Source organism: Trichosurus vulpecula, chromosome 3 (assembly GCF_011100635.1).
Source record: "Trichosurus vulpecula isolate mTriVul1 chromosome 3, mTriVul1.pri, whole genome shotgun sequence".
Lineage (NCBI taxonomy): Eukaryota > Metazoa > Chordata > Mammalia > Diprotodontia > Phalangeridae > Trichosurus > Trichosurus vulpecula.
This window is the reverse complement of record NC_050575.1, coordinates 444,589,903-444,611,622: the sequence shown is the minus strand read 5'-3', so window position 1 is coordinate 444,611,622 and position 21,720 is coordinate 444,589,903. Positions and strand designations below refer to the sequence as shown.

The 21,720-nt window shown below is 43.7% G+C and overlaps 1 protein-coding gene across 1 annotated transcript in view; it reads right to left on the bottom strand.

Annotated features, from left to right (window-relative positions):
• Nucleotides 1–21,720, bottom strand: part of DNAH6 (dynein axonemal heavy chain 6) — a 251,551-nt gene that overhangs the window by 48,654 nt on the left and 181,177 nt on the right. The window contains exons 56-63 of the mRNA XM_036750156.1: nt 20,751–20,915; nt 17,719–17,786; nt 14,065–14,245; nt 13,705–13,884; nt 11,276–11,509; nt 7,871–8,006; nt 5,734–5,885; nt 1,545–1,735 (exon numbers count right to left, since the gene is read on the bottom strand). Coding sequence (XP_036606051.1) covers nt 1,545–1,735; nt 5,734–5,885; nt 7,871–8,006; nt 11,276–11,509; nt 13,705–13,884; nt 14,065–14,245; nt 17,719–17,786; nt 20,751–20,915 — 1,307 coding nt within the window. The remainder of the gene's footprint in view (nt 1–1,544; nt 1,736–5,733; nt 5,886–7,870; nt 8,007–11,275; nt 11,510–13,704; nt 13,885–14,064; nt 14,246–17,718; nt 17,787–20,750; nt 20,916–21,720) is intronic.

The window sequence follows — 21,720 nt, the reverse complement described above, 5'->3', positions numbered from 1 at the left end:
GTATGAATTAGGAAGTGGAAATCATGGAATGTGGAGGCACCCATTTGTCTTTCTTTGGCTTTTACAATACGAACCTTGCATTGAAGTTAGGAAAATAAGTTGGAAGTACTCGTGCTAGTAATTTAAAAAAAAAGTTTAACAACATCTATTTAATCATCTCAAATGCCACGAAGTTAGGGGCCGGTAGGTGGTTCAGTAGGTAGAGCTCTGGGCATGGAATTAGGAAGACTCCTCTTCCTGAGTTCAAATCCGACCTCAGATACTTACTAGCTGTGTGACCTTGGTCAAGTCACTTAACAAGTTTGCCTCCATTTCCTCCTCTGTAAAATGAGCTGGAGAAGGACATGGCAAACCATCCCAGTATCTCTGCCAGGACAACCCCAAATGGGGTCACAAAGAGTTGGAAACGACTGAAAAATGACTAGATAACAAAAAGCCCTACGTTATAATCACCATTTCCTGTCTTGTAGCCTTATTTTGATCCGAGATTTCATTGGCATAAGAACTCCTAGATGAGTAAACTCCCTTCACTAATGTAGGCCGGCGTCTTCTCTACAACCTGTGGTCCCAGAGAGTTGCCCAGAGCAATGAGAAGGTCAGTGACCTAGTATGTGTCAGAGGTAGTTTTCCTGACTCTGAGGTTGACTCTCTATTCACTGTTCCAGGGTGCTTCTCTTAGGGTCAGAGAGTTAGAGCTGCAAGGGACCTAGGAGACCTTCCAATTCAATAATCCTCCCATTTTACAAAGGGGAAAACTGAGGCACAAAGCAGGCAAGAGATGTTTCCAGAGTCACAAAGTGAATGTCCGAGGCAGGATTTAAACTCAGGCCTTCCTGACTCCAAGCCCAGGAATCTGGGTGTTATGTTACCTACCTCTTACTTTAGCATGACAAACAATTTTTATATGGATTTTTTTTTAAAAAGAGATTAATTTAAATCCAGTATTTAAAAAATCCCTTAGCCCAACCGCTTCTTACATGGTTAAGTGAAAAAAATTTCCCAATACAGCAAAGCTCTGATTTTATTGGAAAAAATGAATTTTTTAAAATGAAAAAATGCATTTTGTAGAAAAATTATCTAGAATTCATTTCTTGCTTTTATTTAGGGATTCCACAGCCTAAGACTATATCTGTCTGTCTCTCCCCTTCATGTTCGAGCTCTCTCTCTTCCTCCATCCCTTCCTTTCTCTCTCTCTCTCCCCTTTCCTCCCTTCCCCCCCTTTCTCTCTTTCTGTCAATGTCTCTTTCAAGCACATACACATACACAAATAGAGGGTATTTGAACTAGTAGGTGTTTAGATTTTTAATTTATATTGAACGTAACAAAAATCAGCCAGAGGGCATGATACAAAGCTAAACTTGCAGTCAGGAAGACCTGAGTTCAAATTTTGCCTCAGACACTGACTAGCTGTACGAATCACTCAGCCTCAGTTTCCCCATCTGTCAAACAGGCATCTACCTCACAGAGTCGTTGCTACACTTGTAACGCATCTTGCAAGTGCTTTTTACTGTTAGCTATCATCATCCTCGTTGCCACACCCTTACCTTTCTGCATATCCGCTTTCTCTTGCAAACCTCTGAAAGGCTCCCATTGGATCTGAGCCTGTGCTTAGGATAAACACTAGTGGGGTGGAGCAGGACATATCTTGGTAGAGAGTTGCTAGGTCAACAGGCGGATTCTCTATAAACTGTTTCCCTAGATTTTCTATCACAAATTCTGTAATAGCAAAAACCACCTGGAAATTTTAAGAGACACACATGTTAAATGAGACAAATTGTTTAAAGTTTTCTATTTTGACACACGATTTTCCTCTTCCTCACCACAGATCACATCATTCCTTGAGGGAGAGGGTGGTAATAGAGTCGTTTGCTGCTGAGTGGCTAAGAAGGATGAGGATGGAGGTCAGGCCAACAGATCTGCCAATGAAAGGAATCACCGGTAACTGGAACCAGGAGGAGAGAAGAACCTTTCTGGATAACGATGGGGTGGGGCTTTTCCAAGCTGGTCAGGTAATTTGTCTGATTAATTCCCATAAATAACAAAACCTTGCTGTGTTCCCAACCTGGGACTGGCAGGACACTCTCTTTGCATCTCTCTAACACCCTTACTGAGAAATGTTGCTTACTGAGTTTATTTCCAGACATATGTGACTCTTCCACCTCCCTACTTTTATACTGGCTCCCCGCCATGCTTGCCATCCATTCTCTCCTCTCTCCCCATTGTTAGCATCTCCATTTTCCTTAAACACCACCTTCTCCGTGAAGCCTTTTACTACTGGTCACCTGCCCCTGCCCCCAGCTGCTGCTGCTGTCTGTCCTTCGTTTTCAGAGAGGACCACTGACATCATTGGCGATATCTTGACTCGTATGTGACTTGGATTTCAGTGAGGCAGAGCTGCACTGAGTCATTAACCTCATTGTCTCTTTCAAGGTCCAGTGGCAAGACAAAGTCATGGCCTGGGATGCCGCGGTTGACCCTGATGTCTTCCGTGTCTGACCAAGCTCTAAGCGCTCGCAGCAGTTGCTCCAGCTGCCTTTGTGGCCATGGGAACAAACTGTTCTCATCCTCCCATTCCTCCAGGGGAAGTCTTCACACTCTTCGGATAGACATCCCCCAACTCATCAATGGATCTGAGGGCTGTCGGTTACCCTCAACCTGGTTTAGCCCGTCTGCCACGGTGGTTTGCCCATGCCCAGAGCTGGGCATGCTCCAGCTTCTTGGAGCCACAGATGAGAGCTGGGCAAAGGGTGGACACCAAGGTGGATGAGCAGGCCTGAGAAGGGCTTGGCAAGCCCTCACCCAGAGGTGCTAGTCCTCCTGAACGCCCCTTCCCTACCTGCCCAGTTATCCTGTACCTTTCTCTATGTCTCCCAAAGCCATATGATAAATCCCTCTAAGGCAGAGGCTGTTTTGTGTTGGTCTTTGTATTCCTGGGGCCTAATACATGGTAGGTCCTTAATAAATGCTTGTCAATTTACTGATGGCTTTTTTCAAAGGAGGGCAACCAGGTTTGGTTTGCTCTGGCCCTACTCTCCCGGGGCCAGGCAGGCTAGATCTCTCCCTTAGGGTTGTAGGGTATCTGGGGCGGGGGATTAAAGGTGTTTTTCTTTTCTCTGCCATCAGCTCAAGTCCCCCACTGGCTATTCTTCTATTCTTACGGGACCAGTAGTGAGTAACACTTGACTTCTATTTAATCACTTAACATTAATCAGCTTTTACAGAGGGGATATTTATTTCATAGATACAGCAAAAGCAAATGTAGAAACATTTCCCCAAATATTTTGGGGGCAAACTCCACCCTGCATCACCTTGGTTTCCAGGGGGTGGGGTGGGTTGGGAACTGGGGTCGTAAGTTAGCTCAGTTTCTAAACAGCATTGGTCCCGTCAAATTCATGTTCAAAGACAGTATTGCTAAGAGAAGAATCCTTGTACTGGCCGGGGGTCTCCAAGGTCACACTCCAGTGGCTCCTTGATTGTTGTTTCTCAGGGCACTGATATTGTGCCAGCCACAAAACACAACCTGGATTCTGACTCCTAGATTTCCATATGGCATTTTTCTGACTTTTGAAACCCCCAAGGTTAGAGATTCCACTCCCTGAACAAATGAAAAAACATAAAAGGCCCAGGAGGTGCCGTTTCCAGGGGGGCCATATAGCCTCACAGGGAGAACAGTAGTTCAAAGCAAACTCATTTAATGCAATAGCATAGTAAGAAAAGTAGCAATGAAATACATCCTCCACAAGTTTACGGCACAGACTCCCAAAATACATTCACCACCAGTGGGAAAGGTGTACATTCCAAGATAGTATGAGGGAAGGGACATACACATAAGAGACATGTGCGGCACATGCATGGGGGAAGCATGCATACGGGACAGTGGTGGATAAACCTATAGTCAGGGAGATCGAAATTCGAATCTTGCTTCAGACTCTTAGTGGTTGTGTGACCCTGGGTAAGTCACTTAATCTCTGTCTGCCTCAGTTTCCTCATCTGTAAAACAGGGATAATAGCACCTACTTCACAAAATTATTGTGGGGATAAAATAAGAGTCTATAAAAAGTGTTACATCAGTGCTAGCTCTCATTATAACATATGGTGAGGGCATACCATTGGCCTCCAACCTCTGACTGTTCAGAACTTCTGATGCTCTAGGTCACCTGAATCTTATATCATTATGTTATTCCCATTCAAAGCACCATGGGCTGTCTGCTAGGGGATAGTCTGCTGGCCTTTTGGTCACTTTAGGTGATGTTCTGCTGGTTTTCTGGTGACTGGTAGGCATAGTTGCATTGGGCATTTATTTATGGAGCTTTTTCTGCAGCTTCTGGAATTCATATGGCATTCTCAGATGAGGGGCTCTTTTGTCCTCATTAAAGGAAGAATAGCCTCTGACATCCCTCTTTTAGCTGAGAGCACAAAGGTTTCAGTTTTTACCCTTGGTCATGGAGGCCTTCCCGTACACCCCACCATGAGACAGGAGGAGAAAAAAAATCCTCCGTCCTTTTCACCACAAGGAGTAGGACTTGTTAGTTCCCAGAGTCTTAGCGATATGTAGCTTTTATCTTCAGAAGAATGTTTGCCTCCACGGACCAAACTCCTCTGGAACACCCAGCAGTGATCTAGCTAAGCAAAGTCTATAAGCATTTAATCTATCTTTGAACCCACTTTCTTTTGATTGCCAGGAGCAAAGTCTCTGTTCCAAGCCTCTATCTAACAGGATTAGAAAGTTGCTTTTCATTTTAATGACTTCCAGACTGCATACAACTATACCTTTAACATAATTTTTGGGGGAGATCTTTCATCAAACTGCCAAGAGCTATCTGGTTTAGAGGTCCCATGGGATTTTCTCCCCCACTCCCTGATTCTTTAGATGTCCTATGCAAATGCAAAGGAGGGAGGTTGGTGAAGACTCAATACTTCAGGTGGAGCTGAGGCCTGTCAAAGGAATGTCCCTCCATCTTAATACTTGTTTTCAAATTCCTATTTTGAGAATGTATATGTAACTGGCAACAAGCCTCCTGGGTTCTGGGCTGCTCTTGTCCTGACTCATTGCTCTCATGGGGTTCTTACATCACTCCTCCTAGATGCCATCACTGCCAATGCTCCTTTCTATTCTGAAACATTACGTAGAAACATCCTTTCCCAATTACATTTTACTGATCTAGCATAGATACCGTAGAAACCTTTCCCAATTACATTTTAATCTGGTTCATGGGGTATTGGGGAAGTTTTGCCAACAGCTGTTGGCCCTTGCTGGCAAGTGTGACACCTCTATGTAATTTCTAAGGTAACCCACACCTCTAACTCTTTGATTCGGTGATCTATTTTACATCAAGTCTTTCCCAATTGTTTTGGTTGGCCCATATCATCCTCTTTACTGCAGACAAGCTCCCAGGTTCTCATCCTGTCCACTGGCTGGGCATGAACCCATGGCAGCATGCACTTATATCCCTCTGCTACTACCTTGGAGAGAACTCAGCCACTACATGGCAGCATCCCTACCCTGGGACAATCTTTATGAATAATTTTGAAATCACTCAGATAATCTGAACATCCAGACCTTAGCAAGAGCGTTGACTCTATTAGTATGTGAAATTCAGAATTAGGGGCAGTTGGCCCATGGTTACTATTGAAACAACACACTAAATTAAACTAATCTGTGAATCATAAATTGTGTGAAAGGGTAAGATAAAAGTATTCTCTTAGTTTCTAAAAAGGAAAACATAATCCTACCTTTTCTTCTTTAAGGGATTTAATAAGAATTAGTTTCTGAAACATCGTCAAGCCTGTATTCCAATGGTCTTGTGATTCTTGGTCTTCTTCTACTGTTTCTTCTTCAATATAGCCCTCCCAGGATTTTGGGTTAATATGGGTTTTAAAATTTCCTGAAAATTCAGTTTTGGAGAAGGATTAAAATTAGTTTTTAACCAGTAATCTACTACAGTTCAATTCAATCTAAACATGTATTAAATGCCTACTAAGTGCTAAGTGCTTTCGGAGATATGGAGATTAAATAAATCATTCTCCCTGTTATCATGGGTCATACAGTAGAGGAGGGGGGATATGATACGTATGTAAATAACTTAAATTTAAAAGAGAGCATAGTACATGCATACTGTGTCAAGGGAGGGTGGCTTCTTGCAATATGGTGACTGCCCTGGGTAGGGGGCAAAGTTGTATCCTCTCTAACCAACCCTGCTTTACTGGTTTAATAAAATGGTTATTTTCTATGAATTTCCTTGACTTTCCCTAGTCTTAAACTAGCACTGGTGGCCCCACTCCCACCTCAACCTAAAGGAGTCTTCCCCAGTGGCCTAAAGTCATCAACCGTTTATTCTTACATACATTCACTAGGCAAAGACAAAGGCTGTATTCTCCAGAAGCTTGTAATAATGGGCTCCCTAATGCTGAGTGGGTTGTACGATTCTTTATGAATTCTGCCATGGGCTGATGGAATACCTCGTTTTTTTGAGGATGGTAGGAAACGCTTGATGTATGAATTAGATAAGAGAAAGCATTTACTAAGTATTGACTATGTGCCAGGCACTGTGCTAATCACTGGGGATACCAATGAAACATACTAGACAGTCCCTGCTCTCAAGGAGATAACATTCTAAAAAAGGAAGCCAACATATAAAAGAAAGCTAGAAGGAGGGAAGGTTTATGCAGAGTGGTATCATTGGAGATGTTCAGAAAGTGCTGTGAGTAAGATAAGGCTAACACTGGGTGGATCGAGAGGGTGGAGTTGGGTTTTCTGTAAAATGAGAAGGTGGGACTGGATGACTTGTTTTGTCCCATCTAGCTCTAAATCTGTAATTCTATGATTTTATGTAAGAATGAGATAGAAAAATCTCAAGATGTGGTTGCCATCATAAATATGGTGGCGTAATCTGGCCTGATGGTGAATCTGTAATGAATACCACAGCCACCAAGCACCAAGGTCATGGCAGAACCGCAAAAGACTATATAAGTCTATATGTCTTCCCCTAGACCTTTTGGTCCTTTGGTATGTATCTGGTATATATCAAAGGGCGTGATATGAATGGGGTCTTTTATCTGAATCAAGGCTACCGTTCAGCTGAAGCTACTTTGATTATTTTTTGAGTGTCTTGGGTTTCCTAAAAAAAGCCATCACAACATCTACAAATAGAGATATCTTCATTTATATCTTTTCTTTGGCTAAGATACTTCATTTCTTGCCTTACTGCTATAGCTAGCATTTTTATTTCAAATAAAAATACTTCATGATAATAATGGTGAAAATAACTATTTCTAGCTATTTATCCCTATTTCTAGTTATTACCACTAGTAATCAAATAGTAATGGCGAGAGTGAATGATCTTGCTGGCCCCTTGTTCTTAGTGGGAAAACTTTTAATGTTTTAGTTTTAGTTTTTGGTTTTGGTTTCAAGGGAATACTTTTATGACGATGAGTAAACCTCCTCCTTATTAGAATGTGAGCTCCTTGAGAGCAGGGGCTATTTGTGCTTTTTCTTTGTATCTCCTAGCACTTAGCACAGCACCCGGCACACAGTAAGTGCTTAATAAATGCTTTTGGCTTGATTGATATTCCTAAACAATTGTCCTCCACTATTTAAGGAAATTTTGTTGGTGGTGAAATTAAAATAATGTTTTTACCTGTTGAAGAACATAGTAGAGAATAACAATGTCAAAAAGGAGGGAACAGCAAACAGTAATTAGGGGTGACTTGAGAATCAGGAAATTTTCCAGTGAAAAAGATCAATGTTGGAACTCATTCATTAACAAGCGCATTAGGGTTACTGAGTGCCTACTTAGATGCCATGATTGGTAGAGGTGAAGAGCCCAAGGGCGCCCCCCCTTTTAAAAGCCCTGGCAACCTGCCACATTACCGAGTCTGATTGAAATGGGAGTGAGCAATATCTGTGACGATATTCCCTGAAAAGCAGGAAGGGTGTCTTCCAAGTCAAAACAGGCAAACCACATGACATCTAAGAGCCAGGGGATCTCAGGTTTGGCAGGGCGCTCCTGTCGTGGGCAGAAGGGAACAAGAACAAGAATTTGCAAAAGACAAACACCAAATACTCTTTTATCTCACCACGGTGAAACTCAATCTCTTGCCCAAAAGCAGTGACGAGCTATACTGGTCAAGTAGGGAAAGTGTGTGCTGGATTTTCTAGCAGTGTCTTCCCAAAAGAAGGCCAGCTAATGAAAGGTAGAGTGGGTTGGTAAACTGAGGGAAACAGCTTGGTATAAAGGTAAGAGGCCTGGCTGCCCAGAGTACTGGGCTCAAGTTAGGGCCCTTGCCTATAACTAGCTGTGTGGGTCTCAGTTTCCTTATTAGTGAAATGAGGAAGGTTCTTCTAGTCCTATCATGTCTACTAAACTACTTGTGAAGGTGTTCTTGTGGAGGGTTAAATTTAAGCTTAATTAGTTGTGAGTTTTTTGTCCCCACCCAAAGTCTCCATCCGTGAAATGCATCAGCTTCTAGGAATCACAGTCCCTACAGCTTTCAGGAGGATGACATAGGTCAGGGAGGGTGAGGGGTACAGATGTAAAGGTAAACATCTGTACTGGGATGAGAGAGAGGCAGCCTCCTGGGATGGTGGAGAAGGGAGCTGGACAGTTACATCCTCCTCCCTGGTGGGGCAGGTAGCAGTTGGAGTAGAGATAGCAACTGGACTTGCTTCCATTGTTATGGGAAACTCCTGGGTGATGTAACTTTGTCTACCAATACAGGTTGGCATCCTTTAGGGATAGAGAGTTGCCTAGAACACTGAGATGCTTAAATGACTTGGCCAGGTTCAGTTAATGACACAATAGATGACAGAGACAGGATTTGAACTCAGGCCTTTGAGGTCCACTCTCAGTCTACCACGCCTACCAGGCTGCCTCTGAAACTTAAGTGGAGGACAGAGACAGGCTCCACCCATTATTTGCCTCCCCTCCCCCAACACCCCTGTCCCACACTGCCTAGTCACCTTCTCTGAAGGTAAAATAAACTTTGAAATAGGAAGGCTGGTCCTAAAGTTTAATGCACTGAGTTGTGAGTAGAGAAACTCAGAGTAATCAAGATAGAAAGAAGAGAAGTGATCCGGGACACTGGGGGGTTGCACGGTTCAACACTGTGGTGCTACGGTGGCACTGTGGGTCCCAGCCTGCTCACCTGCCACATGGGGGCGAGTAAGGGAGGGTGTGGGGGACATCGGGCGTTTTGTCCTTCACACATGTAGGATGTTCCCAAGTCAGAGGTAGCCTTTCTGTTTAGAATGTCTCCCCATCAAGTTCTTTCACTGCGGTTTATGCCTGTCCAAAGCCCTCTCTTCCTTTCTCTCTGGCCCTATTAAATCCTTCCAGACTCAGCGTTTTCTGCTCAAGCAGTTATTCGTTGAAATTATTTTATGCTGATGGGAAAATGGATGCTAACAGACCAATGTATTATTCTCCCAGATCAAGTATTTACATGTCAAAGAGAATTAAAGGAGTGATTCTGTTGCTGGGAATTTTAGACACTATGGCAGATGCTCAGTTTGGGGCCAGAGGACATTTTTTGCTTTTCAGAAAGTATTGCGCTGGTCACAGCATCCTCCGCTGGTGGTCAGAGCAAGGTCCTATTTGGGAATACACCAACATTTTCCCTATGGGCACATATTTATTTGTCCATTTCAAGGCTATGGAGCATCTGGGGTGGGAGGAGGGACATTCACCTGGAGCTCTTTCTTTTCTCCTTGTAAATAGGATATTGAGGTCTCTAAGCAGTCCCAAGAGCAAAGTGCCTGCTGTCCCAAACACTGCCTTGAGGCCATGGGAAGGCTAGCGACTGGCCACTCGCTGCCCTTACATCGGGGCCTCCTCTCTTCATGCCCAATTTTGATGAGTCACTTCTTCTGCAGAGTGTGTGATACAGTGGAAGGCTCCATCAACAAACAACAACGGGCCTCTACTATCAAATAGCTTTTAAAAGCGGCCCTTCTTTGAACCTGGCCCTTAACCTGTATCTCCAGCTTCGTAGGTTATGACTCATCTTCCCACATTCTACATACAATCTCACCAAACTCTTCTTTGTTCTTCATCTCCCTCCCTGGTGCCTTTGCTCTGGCTGAGCCTCTGCCTGACACACCCTTCCTCCCAGAATTCCTCTCTTCTTTCAAGATGCCTCTTAAGCGCCATCTTCCGCATGAAGCCTTTCTTGATCCCCCTCCCCCAACCGCCATTCGTTTTTAACTCCTGTATTTATTCACTTTATATTTATGCTTTATAGATTTCTCTGTGTGCTTGTACATAGAATAGAATGTAAGATTCAGGCAAGGAGTGATTCATTTCATTGCCTATTTCATTTCATTCATAACCTCTATGTATTTGCATCCCCGGGTCTACCCAGTGTCCTGTATGTAGTTGGCAAATGTCTGTTACTATTTAGGTCTAGGGTATCACAGCTTGCCCTGTGCTTCTCGAGAAGTCTGGCAGAGCTGGAAGAACGGGGCTAGGAAGCCTGGGGCTGAGCTAACCACCTTTTCAGTGAAGAATGAGTGGGCTGCATAACGCCTGCTCATACAATGGAACATCTACTTTCCCTTCTGCCCTCTGATCTCCTTCCTTCGCTGGCAGAGGATTAGAATCCTTCCCTTCTGCAAGGCTTAGCTCCGGTGCTTTCATTCGGGGTAAGTGTCATCTTGTGGGCTTTCCAGCTTATGTAAAAAAGGATCTGTCCTTCTGCATAAAGGAACGAGATCTGACCCACCGCATAATCCAACCTGTGGAATTTCAAGGCACTTGTATGGTGGGGTTTCATAGGACTTTAATAATAATATCTCACATTCGGAGAACAGCGGAGAGACAAAATTAGGAAGAGCATTAAAAGCTGTTCTTCGTTCGAGAAAAACAAGAACGGTCTTTAACGTCCACTAACTTTGGGACTCCAGGCAGCTCTCTGTGAGTAAAAGTTTCAAAGAAGGTGCCGACCTGTTTCTGTTGGGGAACTTCCTTAACCTGGCAGCTCCCTAAATCAATGAACTCTCAGGGCCAATTCCTAGCCGTCACATGTGTACCCCATTTAAAAATTTTCAAACCATTTCCCAATCTTTACAAGATTCCCTTGAGATATGTATCTCCAGCTTTCATGTGAGGAAACTGAGGCAATCGGAAGTTGCATGACTTGCTGGAGCTCTGTGCTTCCTCTTGTAGCACCCAAGCCCTATTCTCCGGCCTCATTCAGCTCCCCAGAGCCTTTGCAGACCCCTGCGTTTATTCTCTCTGCCCCTGCAGCGGCAGGGCCAGCCCAGTTACGAAAGCCATACCTTATCTAAGCCCGCTGCGCCGCGGAGGAAGAAATTCCATTCTTCTTCTGTTAATTCTTCTTTCTGGCGCATGATTTCGACACAGAGCATGAAGCTATAGATGAGTTTGTGCTGCTCAAAGAGTCCTCGGGAAACGTTGACATAGGCGGTCAAGAGCGTCTGATCGAGGAGTATGGCCAGGCGCTCCTGTAGGTCATCACTGTGCTCTGAGGTTTCGATGGTCGTGTTAAATAACTGGGAGGAAGAGAGGAGTCTCTGCTGATGTCCGCCTCAGCTCCAGGTGCAATCACAAACATAGCGCGAATGACAACAAGCACTCACGACTGCTCGGCTCGGGAAGGGCTAGCTAACGTAGGATGTGAGAGCACCCGGGAGGGGCAGGTATGGATGCAGCCGGATGGTGCAGAGGAAGAAGTTCTTGGCTTAGAATAAGGAAGGCATGAGTTCAAATTCAGACACACAGGCTGTGTGAGCCTGCACAGTCTTGCTGTGCCTCAGTTTCTTCCTTCTCTACAATGAGGGGTTACACTTGATGGCCTCTTACTGTTCAGTGATGTCTAACTTTTCACGACCCATTTGAGGTTTTCTTGCAAAGACATTGGAGGGGTTTGCCATTTCCTTCTCCAGCTCATTTTACAGATGAGGAAACTGAGGCAGCAACCAGGTTAAAGTGACTTGCTCGGAGTCACACAGCTAATTAGTAAGTGTTTGAGGCTAGATTTGAACTCAGGTCTTCCTGACTCCAGGCCCAACACTCTATTCACTGAACCACGATGCTACCCCACGAGGGCCTCTAGATTCCTTTTAATCTTACCCTCTATTATCCTTCCCCATCTTGCAGCTTCCAATAAATTTAATGCTCTTTCTATAATATTTTCTTTCTCCTCTTAATAATAATAATGATAGAGGACGAAATCGAGGTGGTGCTTTCAGGTTCACAAAGAGCCTTACACATCTCATCTTATTTTACCTCCCTGGAAGTCTAATAATAATAAATAATTAATAATAACACTTATATAGTGCTTACTATGTGCCAGGCACTGTGCTAAGCACTTTACACACACTATTTTGTCTGATCCTCCCAAAAACCCTGGGGGCCAGATGCTATTATTATTATCCCATTTTAGAGAGAAGGAAACTGAGGCATTCAGGGGAGAAATGACTTGCTTAGAGTCACATAGCTGGAGAATGTTTAAGAACATCATTTGAACTCGGGTCTTACTGGTTCCAAATACAGAGCTCTGTCATCCCCTGAGTCACCCAGCTGCCTCAGCTGGTGTATCACAGAATGGCTCCCTTTGCTAACAGGATTCAAACACAGGGCAAGAAGATTGAATCAGTTCATTTTGCCAACTCCTTGGCTGAGACATGCCCCCCTCTGTAACACTGAGCAGGGTGAAAGGCGTAAGCTCTTTGAGGGTAGGGACTGTGTGGTCCTTTAAATGCTTCTGTCCCCAGCTCTTAGCGTGGTCCCTTGTTCATTGGAAGTACTTAATAAATGGCTGTTGAATTGAGTTTGTAGAGAAAGGGGTGGAGCAAAAATGGAGAAACCTCTAAAAGACTGGGAAGAGGAAGCCTCAGGAGCGTTGGTGTTAAGAATAAACATCCTTCTGCTTCCATTATTGTATGGGAAGGAGACTAAGATGTAAGAAAAAAGAACTGGAAAGCTAAAAGAAAAGTTACATAACTTGAAGTTTATGTAAGTTAGATATCATGTTCCAGAAGAGAGGCAAAGGTTTTCTAAAGCAACCAACTAGAGAGGTCAAGGGTTGGGGTTGAATGGGGGTGGAGGACTGGGAAACACTGTAAATCACGAAACATAGGATCAAAGCATCAGTCATGTTTGGATGGGGAGAGTATAAGTTGTTTCTATTGAGTAGACCAATTCAGCTACAGTGGAGGGTTCTTGTGGGGGAATAGTTGAAAGGGCCAAAAATTGGAGCTAAGCTCCTAACCAAGATGGGAATTCCCCAGACAAGGCTTGTGTTCTGTCACTCCAATTCACACACCCGAGCCATGCTCTTGGCCTTTGGAAGTGAAGAGAACACCAGCCTGGAGTCAGAAGAACCTGAATCCAAATGTGTTCTCAGATACTTACTAGCTGTGTGACCCTGGGCAAGTCACTTAATCCTATTTGCCTCAGTTTCCTCAACTGTAAAATGAGCAGGAGAAGGAAACGGCAAACTGCTCCAGTATCTTGGCCAAGAAAACCCCAAATGGGGTCACGAAGAATCGGACATGATTGAACCAACTCAATGAGGCTTTAAACCACAGCGACCATTAGTCGCCTTCGGTTCTTTAGATGGAAAGGGGCTTCAGGTCCTGCTTCAAAATGTCTTTCCCTCAAAAACCTTCCTCAGGCACACTGTCTCTGTGACGGTGTGGCGGGCTCCTCTCTCAGAGGAGAATCAAACTAATAGGAAACCTACCTGCTTAAAATACTTTAAGGAGTACTGATACATGGGGTCTATTTCTGATAGGCTGGCGATGACGAAGTACATGACAGACCCCTGAGTTGCCACAGGCCGGTACTTCTCCCGAGCTGCATTGATCATCTTTTCTGTGGACTCAGCCTCTTGCAGTCTGGTTTTAATGGCCCCTGAAGTGACCTAAAATACAAAGGACAGCAATAAGTGAGTAGAATGACCTGTCTCGTGTCTTCTCTGGCATCTGGGTTCTGGCTCTTCTGTCAGTCAGTGCACACAGGCCTTTATTTACAATGTGCTGGGCTCTGTGCGGAGCTAGGTGCTGGACCTGCTCTCCATCCACAGTGAAAGCGCTTCTCTTGCCTTGGAATCCTGCAGGGTATTGATAAGTTCTTCGTTGTCCAGAATGTTCCCTTCGGACGTGAAGAGCATCTTTAGGATTTTGTCCTCAATGGCTTTCAGCTGGTTTTTGTCAGCATTGATCCTCACGATGAGCTGGATTCTTTGCTCTTCTAACTCAGGTTTTTCAAGCCTCACGACATCACTAGAAGAGATGTTCAACCATGTTAGGGATGCCTCTGGACCTCACAGCTCAGGTACCTATGAAGCACTCACTTCCTGCTTCAGAGACCTTCACCGGGCCGGTGAGAGAGCACATCAGTTCTCCCTTCCCCTTCTCAAGGCCTCCCATGAGCATGCTCTTAAGAAAACTTGCTCAACGCTAGTCTCATTCATTTCCTCCATTCCTAACAAGGCAGCATGGCAAAGTCAATAGAAAGTTGGCTTTGAAACCAGGCAGACCTGGGTTCACATCTTGCCTCTCATATACACTGGCTGTGCCATCCTGGGCAAGTCACAGTCTCTCAGTGAACTAGCCCAGAGGTGTCAAACATGCTCTCTGTCAGAGAGGCAAACCAGATTAAAATGTAATTGGGAAATATTTAACAAGACAAATAAAAATTTAATAGTTAATATGTGGTTTTCTAAGTCAATATGTACCTTCAGGGATCCTTATGTACTGTTTAGGGCACCGCATCCCTTCTCCCCTTTCTATTTCAGTATGATACCACCGCTTTAGGCAACTCTCTAAGACAGAGGGTCTTAACTGTTAGTGTGCCCTGGACCCCTTTGGCACTCTAGTGAAACCTAAGGACTGCTTCTCAGAATTATGTTTTATATATGCATATATATGCACATATATACACACATATATGTGCGTAAGTATATGTGTATATAAAAGTTTTAAGTTTATGTACATAAAATTTAAATTCAAGTGTAAAAAAAATAAAATTTAATTTAATTTTAAATACATAAAATAAAATATGTATAGTATTTCAAAGGAAGACAATTATACTGAAATGTAGTTATCCAAATATTTTTTAAGACCCCAGATGAAGAATTCCTGCGCTAATCTCTACCAGTGGAGTGTTTCCTCTCCTGGTTATTGCCTTGGCCCAATCCCTATAACTCTGTAATCCTCACCTGTCTCTAAAATAAATGGTTCCCAGATGTACCTGCTTTCTTCTGTTCTTAACTCTTTCCCCAGGCCCAGTCCCCATAACTCTGTAATCCTCACCTGTCTCTAAAATAAATGGTTCCCAGATGTACCTGCTTTCTTCTGTTCTTAACTCTTTCCCCTGACTCTGTCCTCCTCTGACCTGGAATAGCACCTTCACTTCTGCCCACCTGGCAGTCCCTGGCTCCTCTCTTCAAGTGTTCTAGCTATTATAATATTCTATTCTGATATAATTATATTTCTTATTTCAATTCAATTCTATGAGCATTCATTGGTTGCCTAATGTGTGTCAGGCACTCTGTGAGGCGCTCATAATATTTTCTGTGTGACTTTATGGTACATGATTATATCCCACAGATTCTTGGTCTTCTTTACCAACCCACATTCATATTTTAACAGAGATAGCTTAGCCCCAGGGCCCCAGGCCTCACTCTGCTGTAGCCACCACAATCCAAAGTCCATTTTTAAGCAACATGCCATTTTATGCCATAATTATGAACCCTTAAAGGTTCACTATTCATTTTCCCCTAATAATGGGGAGTGGGCCATCTCTAGTTGTCCTGATCTATATCTGGCCACTGGACCCAGATGACTCTGGAGGAGAAAGTGAGGCTGGTGACCTTGCACAGCCCTCCATCACGTAAATCCAATTCATTTGCAAGTCATGGCCTCATCTTCCTGATGTCAGGGTCCTCTTCAAGGACAAAGGAAAAACTACAACAGCAACAATGATGGAGAAAAAGCAAGGAGACAGTAAACTCCTCGAGGGCAGGTGCTGGGCTGTTTTTCATCCACAGTGCCTGAACGCAGCAGACACCTAAACGTTTGCTCAATTGTTGAATGAAGAGGAAGGAACTAGAGGAGAATGAGGAAGGAATATGAGCAAGGTAACATAGTAAAAGTACAAGTGGAATTAAGAGGAATAATTGGCTTCATTTACTGGGTCATGGCTGGTAAGACCAACCAAAGAGGGCAGGGTGTATGTATATGCTGGCAGGGGTGAAGAAGAGCTCCTACTACATCTGAAAAAGTTGGCAAGGTTATAGCTGTGACAAATGATGAAGGCTGGGAAAACTTGATAGGTCTCTTCATTGGGAGTCAATGGAAAAACAATACATGATAATGATAATCGGTAGCTACTGGATATGTTGTAGTGGGGATTCCTTTGGTCTATGGGTTGGACTGGATGATAACTGAGGTCTCTTTCCACTCTCAAATTCTGCTATTCTGTGTTTCTGTGATAATCATAATAGCCTCAGACACTTATTAGCTGTGTGACTCTGGACAAGTCACTTAACCTCTTTTGTCTCAGTTTCCCCAGCTGCAAAAATAGGGGCAATGATAGGACCTACCTTGTTCTGAGGTTGTTGTAAGGATCAAATGAGATAATAATTGTAAAGCACTTACCACACTGCTTGGCACATGTCAGGCACTAAATAAATGTTTTTTTGAGTTGTTTTTTTTGCAGTTGAAGAAACTGAGGGAAATAGGGTGAAGTGACTTTCCCAGGGTCACCCAGCTAGGAAGTGTCCGAGGCTAGATTTGAACTCAGGAAGATGAGTCTTTCTTACTTGAGGACTGGGCATTGTATCCACTGCAGCACCACCTAGCTGCCCATAGCAAGCTACTATTATTTATTGTTGTCATATAGAGCTTTGAGGTTGGCCAAGCATTGTATGTGTCAGTAATCTACTCCAATCCACAAATGTTGATGTTACTATTCGGCACTGAGTGGGCTGCAAAGTTGTCATGGGTGCCTTCAGAGGGCTTTCAGTCTCACATGGGAGACAAGATGTAGACTAATTTGCATCCAAAGTGGAGTGCAATGAAGGCATGGGAAGTACAAAGAGGGCAGTTCTGTGAGTGAGGGTCCAGAGGAGGAGATGGCCAATTCCAGCTTTGGAGAACAGGAAAAGTTCCATGGAGGACGTGGTTTAGGAGACAGACCTTCACAGGTGGCCATCAGCGGCGATGGTTAGGGGAAATGGGGGTGAAGTCTCATGATGGTGACGATGATGATGATGGCAGTGATGGCTGGCATTCTACAGTGATTTTGTTTGCAAAGCACTTCACAAATGCTGCTCCATCTGATTCTCGCAACAACCCTGGGAGGGGCAGGGGCTATTATGATCCCCATTTTACAGATGGGGAAACTGAACCAAACTAAGTTTAAGTGACTTGCCCAGGGTCACAGAAAACTAATAAGAATCTGAGGCTGATTTGAACTCAGGTCTTCCTGACTCCAGATCCAGCGCTCTTTTCACTGCTAAATGCTGTCATTAGACAGAGAGTCAGGAAAGAGAAGGATACATTCAGGGAACACTGAGAAGGATCTGGAAGCTTTGAGGTTTTTTATTGTTAGTCAAACAAGCATTTGTTAAGCACTTACATGCGAGCTACTGCACTAAGTGTTGGGGATACAAAGAAAGGCAAAAACGCAACTATTGTTTGTTTCTTCTGACATTCGCGAAAGGTAAATAGAAGGGGAAAATCATTCATACCTTAGCAGCTGATCTTCCAGGCCAGATCTGGTCACAGTGAAATTGATGATAGTAACTTTAATGCAGACCTGGAGAAGAACAAAGCATGGTAGAGAAAAGACAATTGTTTTAATAAACAACGATCAAAGAAGACCAGTTGTGGCTCATCATTAAAGCATAGTTAAGGGGGAAAAATTGGTCTTAAATCCCAGGTTTTCAGTTAGAGTGATACATTGTTACACCATAACTCGGTTCACATATGTAGATACACCTGAGACCAGATTGGGTCCCCCAAGAGGTAATTAACTATACACTGTAAAGTACAAGAAAAATGATTAGTCTACAACATAAATGTTAGTTTTTTCCCAAGATACTAACCTTATAAAGAGATTACATGAAATTTATTGGGGGGGGGGGAAAGACATTTCATGTAGATGAAACATTATGTTCTTTGTCTTGATCTGAAGCTTTTTTTAAATTAGAAACTATTCATATGTGTTTAATTTTTTCTCCCTAAATAATTATAGCTTATTTCAAACTAAAATGAGTCTTATAAAAATTCAAATAACTAATCTAGCTCGCAGGTTGCCTTTCTAAGCCTCCCTTTGGAAATAAGGGGGCTTTGCATCCTGGGAATGACAGTTCAGTTATGTGTCAGTGATCAGACTCACCTAGCTAGAACTGGAATTATCTTCTTCATCCCTCCCCCTCAAATGATACATTTTTTTTCTCTCACAAGAAACCTGTCACCCATTGGATAGCTCAGTTTTTCATAGTTGGAATTCACCTTGTCTTTCTTTACGCTAAAGACAAGAGAATGTAGAAAATGATTCTATCTAAAATTCAGTTGTTTGAGATGAACTCAAGGGAGAGACCAATTATTCCAATGTTATTCAAAGTTTTTAAAGGGAAACAAAATGCTAACTTTGGAAGTACTTAACTTCTTTGTAATTCTATTAAGGAATTCCGGCATATTTCGCCTAAAATGAGGCTGCAGGTAAAGGAATGTAATACAGAATTATCATATAATAATGATAGGGATAGGACCTAGATCTGTGATTTTATTAGTACAGAGACTTCCAGGTGAGGAAAATTCCTTTTTAATGCAGGTCGTCACCTTCTTTGCAATAGAGAATCTTGGAGAGTTGCCTGGAACATTGAGAGGTTAAGTTAATTTGCCCAGTCACATAGTCAGGATGTTTTAGAGGCAGGACTTCAACCTAGGTCTTTTTTATCTCAGAGTCCTCTTAGTAGTAATAATGACTCCTATTTATATAGCCCTTTAAGACCTCTGAAGCATATTTCTTAGAATGGTCTATGAGGTAGATAGTGGGATGTGGAAAGAGAGGAGCCTACCTGCCACCTTATGGGAACCCTCAAAATGGCAGGAATTCTACAATGTTGCATCACTCCATTGGAAATTGGCCAGGGCCCATAGTATACAGAGAGGAAGTGGGTCCTATTATTGTCCAGCTATGGTTGGGAGTGTGTGTTTGGGATTAGAGTTGGAATACAGCCCGTATCCAGGTGCCTCATAATTTGTGGTGAAGAGAAGAGCTGGGGACTTTATCAACTATGGAAGGGAGATGAGACTCATTCAGTTTGGCTTCAAGGGGCAGAACCAGGGGCACAGGTGGTAAAACGACCAAAACTAGTCTTGACACCCAGAAAAACCTCCTAATGATGAGGAGCTGTCCAACTGGGGAACCGATTTCCTCTCCTTGAAGGAATTCAGGCAAAGGCTATGAGTTATAGTAGGGACACCTTTTGTGTGATTCTGTAATTGCAGGTGTTTGGGAGAAGAGATTGGAACCTACCCCAAACCACAGAGGGTCAGGCGTTGGAATGAAAACTATCTAGAATCCCTGGTCACCAATAACCTTTAGAATGAAATATTGTTACTAAGGGGTGTGTCCACTGGGGATCAACTTCAGGTACTAAGGGACATAATGATGCTCGTGTTTGTACGCTAATTTGTACATAACTGTACCTAAGCTCTTATAAACTTAACATACGGTTTCTCCATCAGACTTAGAGAAACCTCACCCCCACCAGGTTGGGAAGGGGGATAGATTCTAGGATCAGCGATTTAGCGCTAAATAGGACCTTGGAGGTCGTTACAGATGAGGAACCTCAGTCATGCAAAAGTTAAATGACTTGGTTTATATCCCATAGCTAGCACAACTACCTGAGGCAGGTCTTGGGCTGCATTTTCTCTGGCTGTTCCCTGTGCCTGGAATGCTCTCCGTCCGCTGCTTTGTCTGCTGAGCGCCTTGGCTTCCTTTAAGTCCCAACCAAAGCCCCATCTTTTACTGGAAGCCTTCCTCAACCCCTCTTAATTCTAGGCCTTCCCTCTGTTAATTCCTTCTGATTTATCCTGATTGCAGCTCACTTTCTATATGTTTATTTGCACGTTGTCCCCCCAATCAGAATGTCATCTTCTTGAGGGCAAGGATTGTCTTTTGCCTCTTTTTGCCTCATCAGCACTTGGCACAGTGCCTGACACATTAATTAATGCTTATTGATTGACTGACTGACTGATCACGCTGGAGGGTTGCCAAGGGTAGCAACGATTGCTAACATTTACAAAGCATTTAAAGTTCGCCCAGCAAACTGAATAGATGAACTCCTTCAATCCTCACAACGACTTCACAAGGTAGGTGCTATCATTATTGTCGTCATTTTATAGACGAGGAAACCGGAGGTTAAGTGACTTGGCTAGGGTCACACAGCCACTGTGTGTCTGAGTTGGGATGTAGCAGCAGGTTTTCCTCATTCCAAGTCTAGTGGTCCATCCATAAAGGAGAGGGGCTTCTGGGGCAGGGGATGGGATTCATCCAGGGACAGAAGGAGGGCCTGGAAAGTTGGGTCCCTGATGCCTGAGAGGGGTTCATGGGAGCACCTCAAGGAGGAATAAATACTGCCAATGCTTGGGGAGGAAATGGAAAGGATGTCAGGTGAAGGAACGGCACCAGGCCTGAAAGGAGCCACTCCGCATTGTCCAGGATCCAAGAATGTGCAGAAGAGTCTAACCCCAGTGGGACAGCTCGTACCTCAGGGAGATAGTGGGGATTGGGCATCTTGGTGGTCATGTAGAACTTGAAGTTTTTGTCGTAGTCAATGTCGGAGTCTCCAAGGCGTATGAGCATCCTCCCACCACTCACGAAAGTCTGCTTCAAGAGAACTGGTTCCAGGGCAGGGTCCAGTGTTTCCTTCAGCTTTGACAAAGAAATCGGGACCAATGAGAACAGCATCGGCTACTTTGGCATATTCTATTGGATCTGAAAAGTTCCTGTGAGGATAATAACCTAGAACTGGAAGGCACCTCAGAGGACGACTATCTTGTCTAAACTGAGCATCTGACATATGAGGGAACTGAGGCCCAGACAGGCTCACTTCATTGACCTCCAGGTTTTCTCTTGAGTCCCTCTGGGATGAAGGTTTTTGGCCTTGGCTCACTCTGGTGTGGAATAGCTTTAAAATTGGGCCAGTCATCTACAATGACTTCCAGAGTGCTCCCTGACAACTTGAAGGCCCAGAGAACGGGCCTGTGATTTCACTAGGATAGGAAACTCTCAGATGAGAAAACTCCTATCTATATGTGTTGATACCTTCTCCTTTTACTCAGAGTTGCCTGGAGTCAAACACGGGACCCACCCACTGTAGCATCTGGCCCACAACACTCCAGAGTGTGGCCCAAACCAGATTAAAATGTAATTGGGAAACATTTAACAAAACAAACAAAAACATAACAAGACATATATGACATTACATTTTAAAACTAAGTCAGTGGGGGCCACAGAAATCCTAACGTACGGATGAGTAGCCTTCATTTCTATTTGAATTTGACACTATCGGCCTACGACACTGAAGACATGACCAGGGGGTCATCAGCCAGTTTGTGTCAGAGATGGGACGTGGAAATGGGCAGCTTCCTGGCTTCAAGACCAGCTCTCTATATTACACCATGGTGTCTCACTTATAATGCTATAGGGAGGAACCAAAGAACTAAGGGGCTATTTC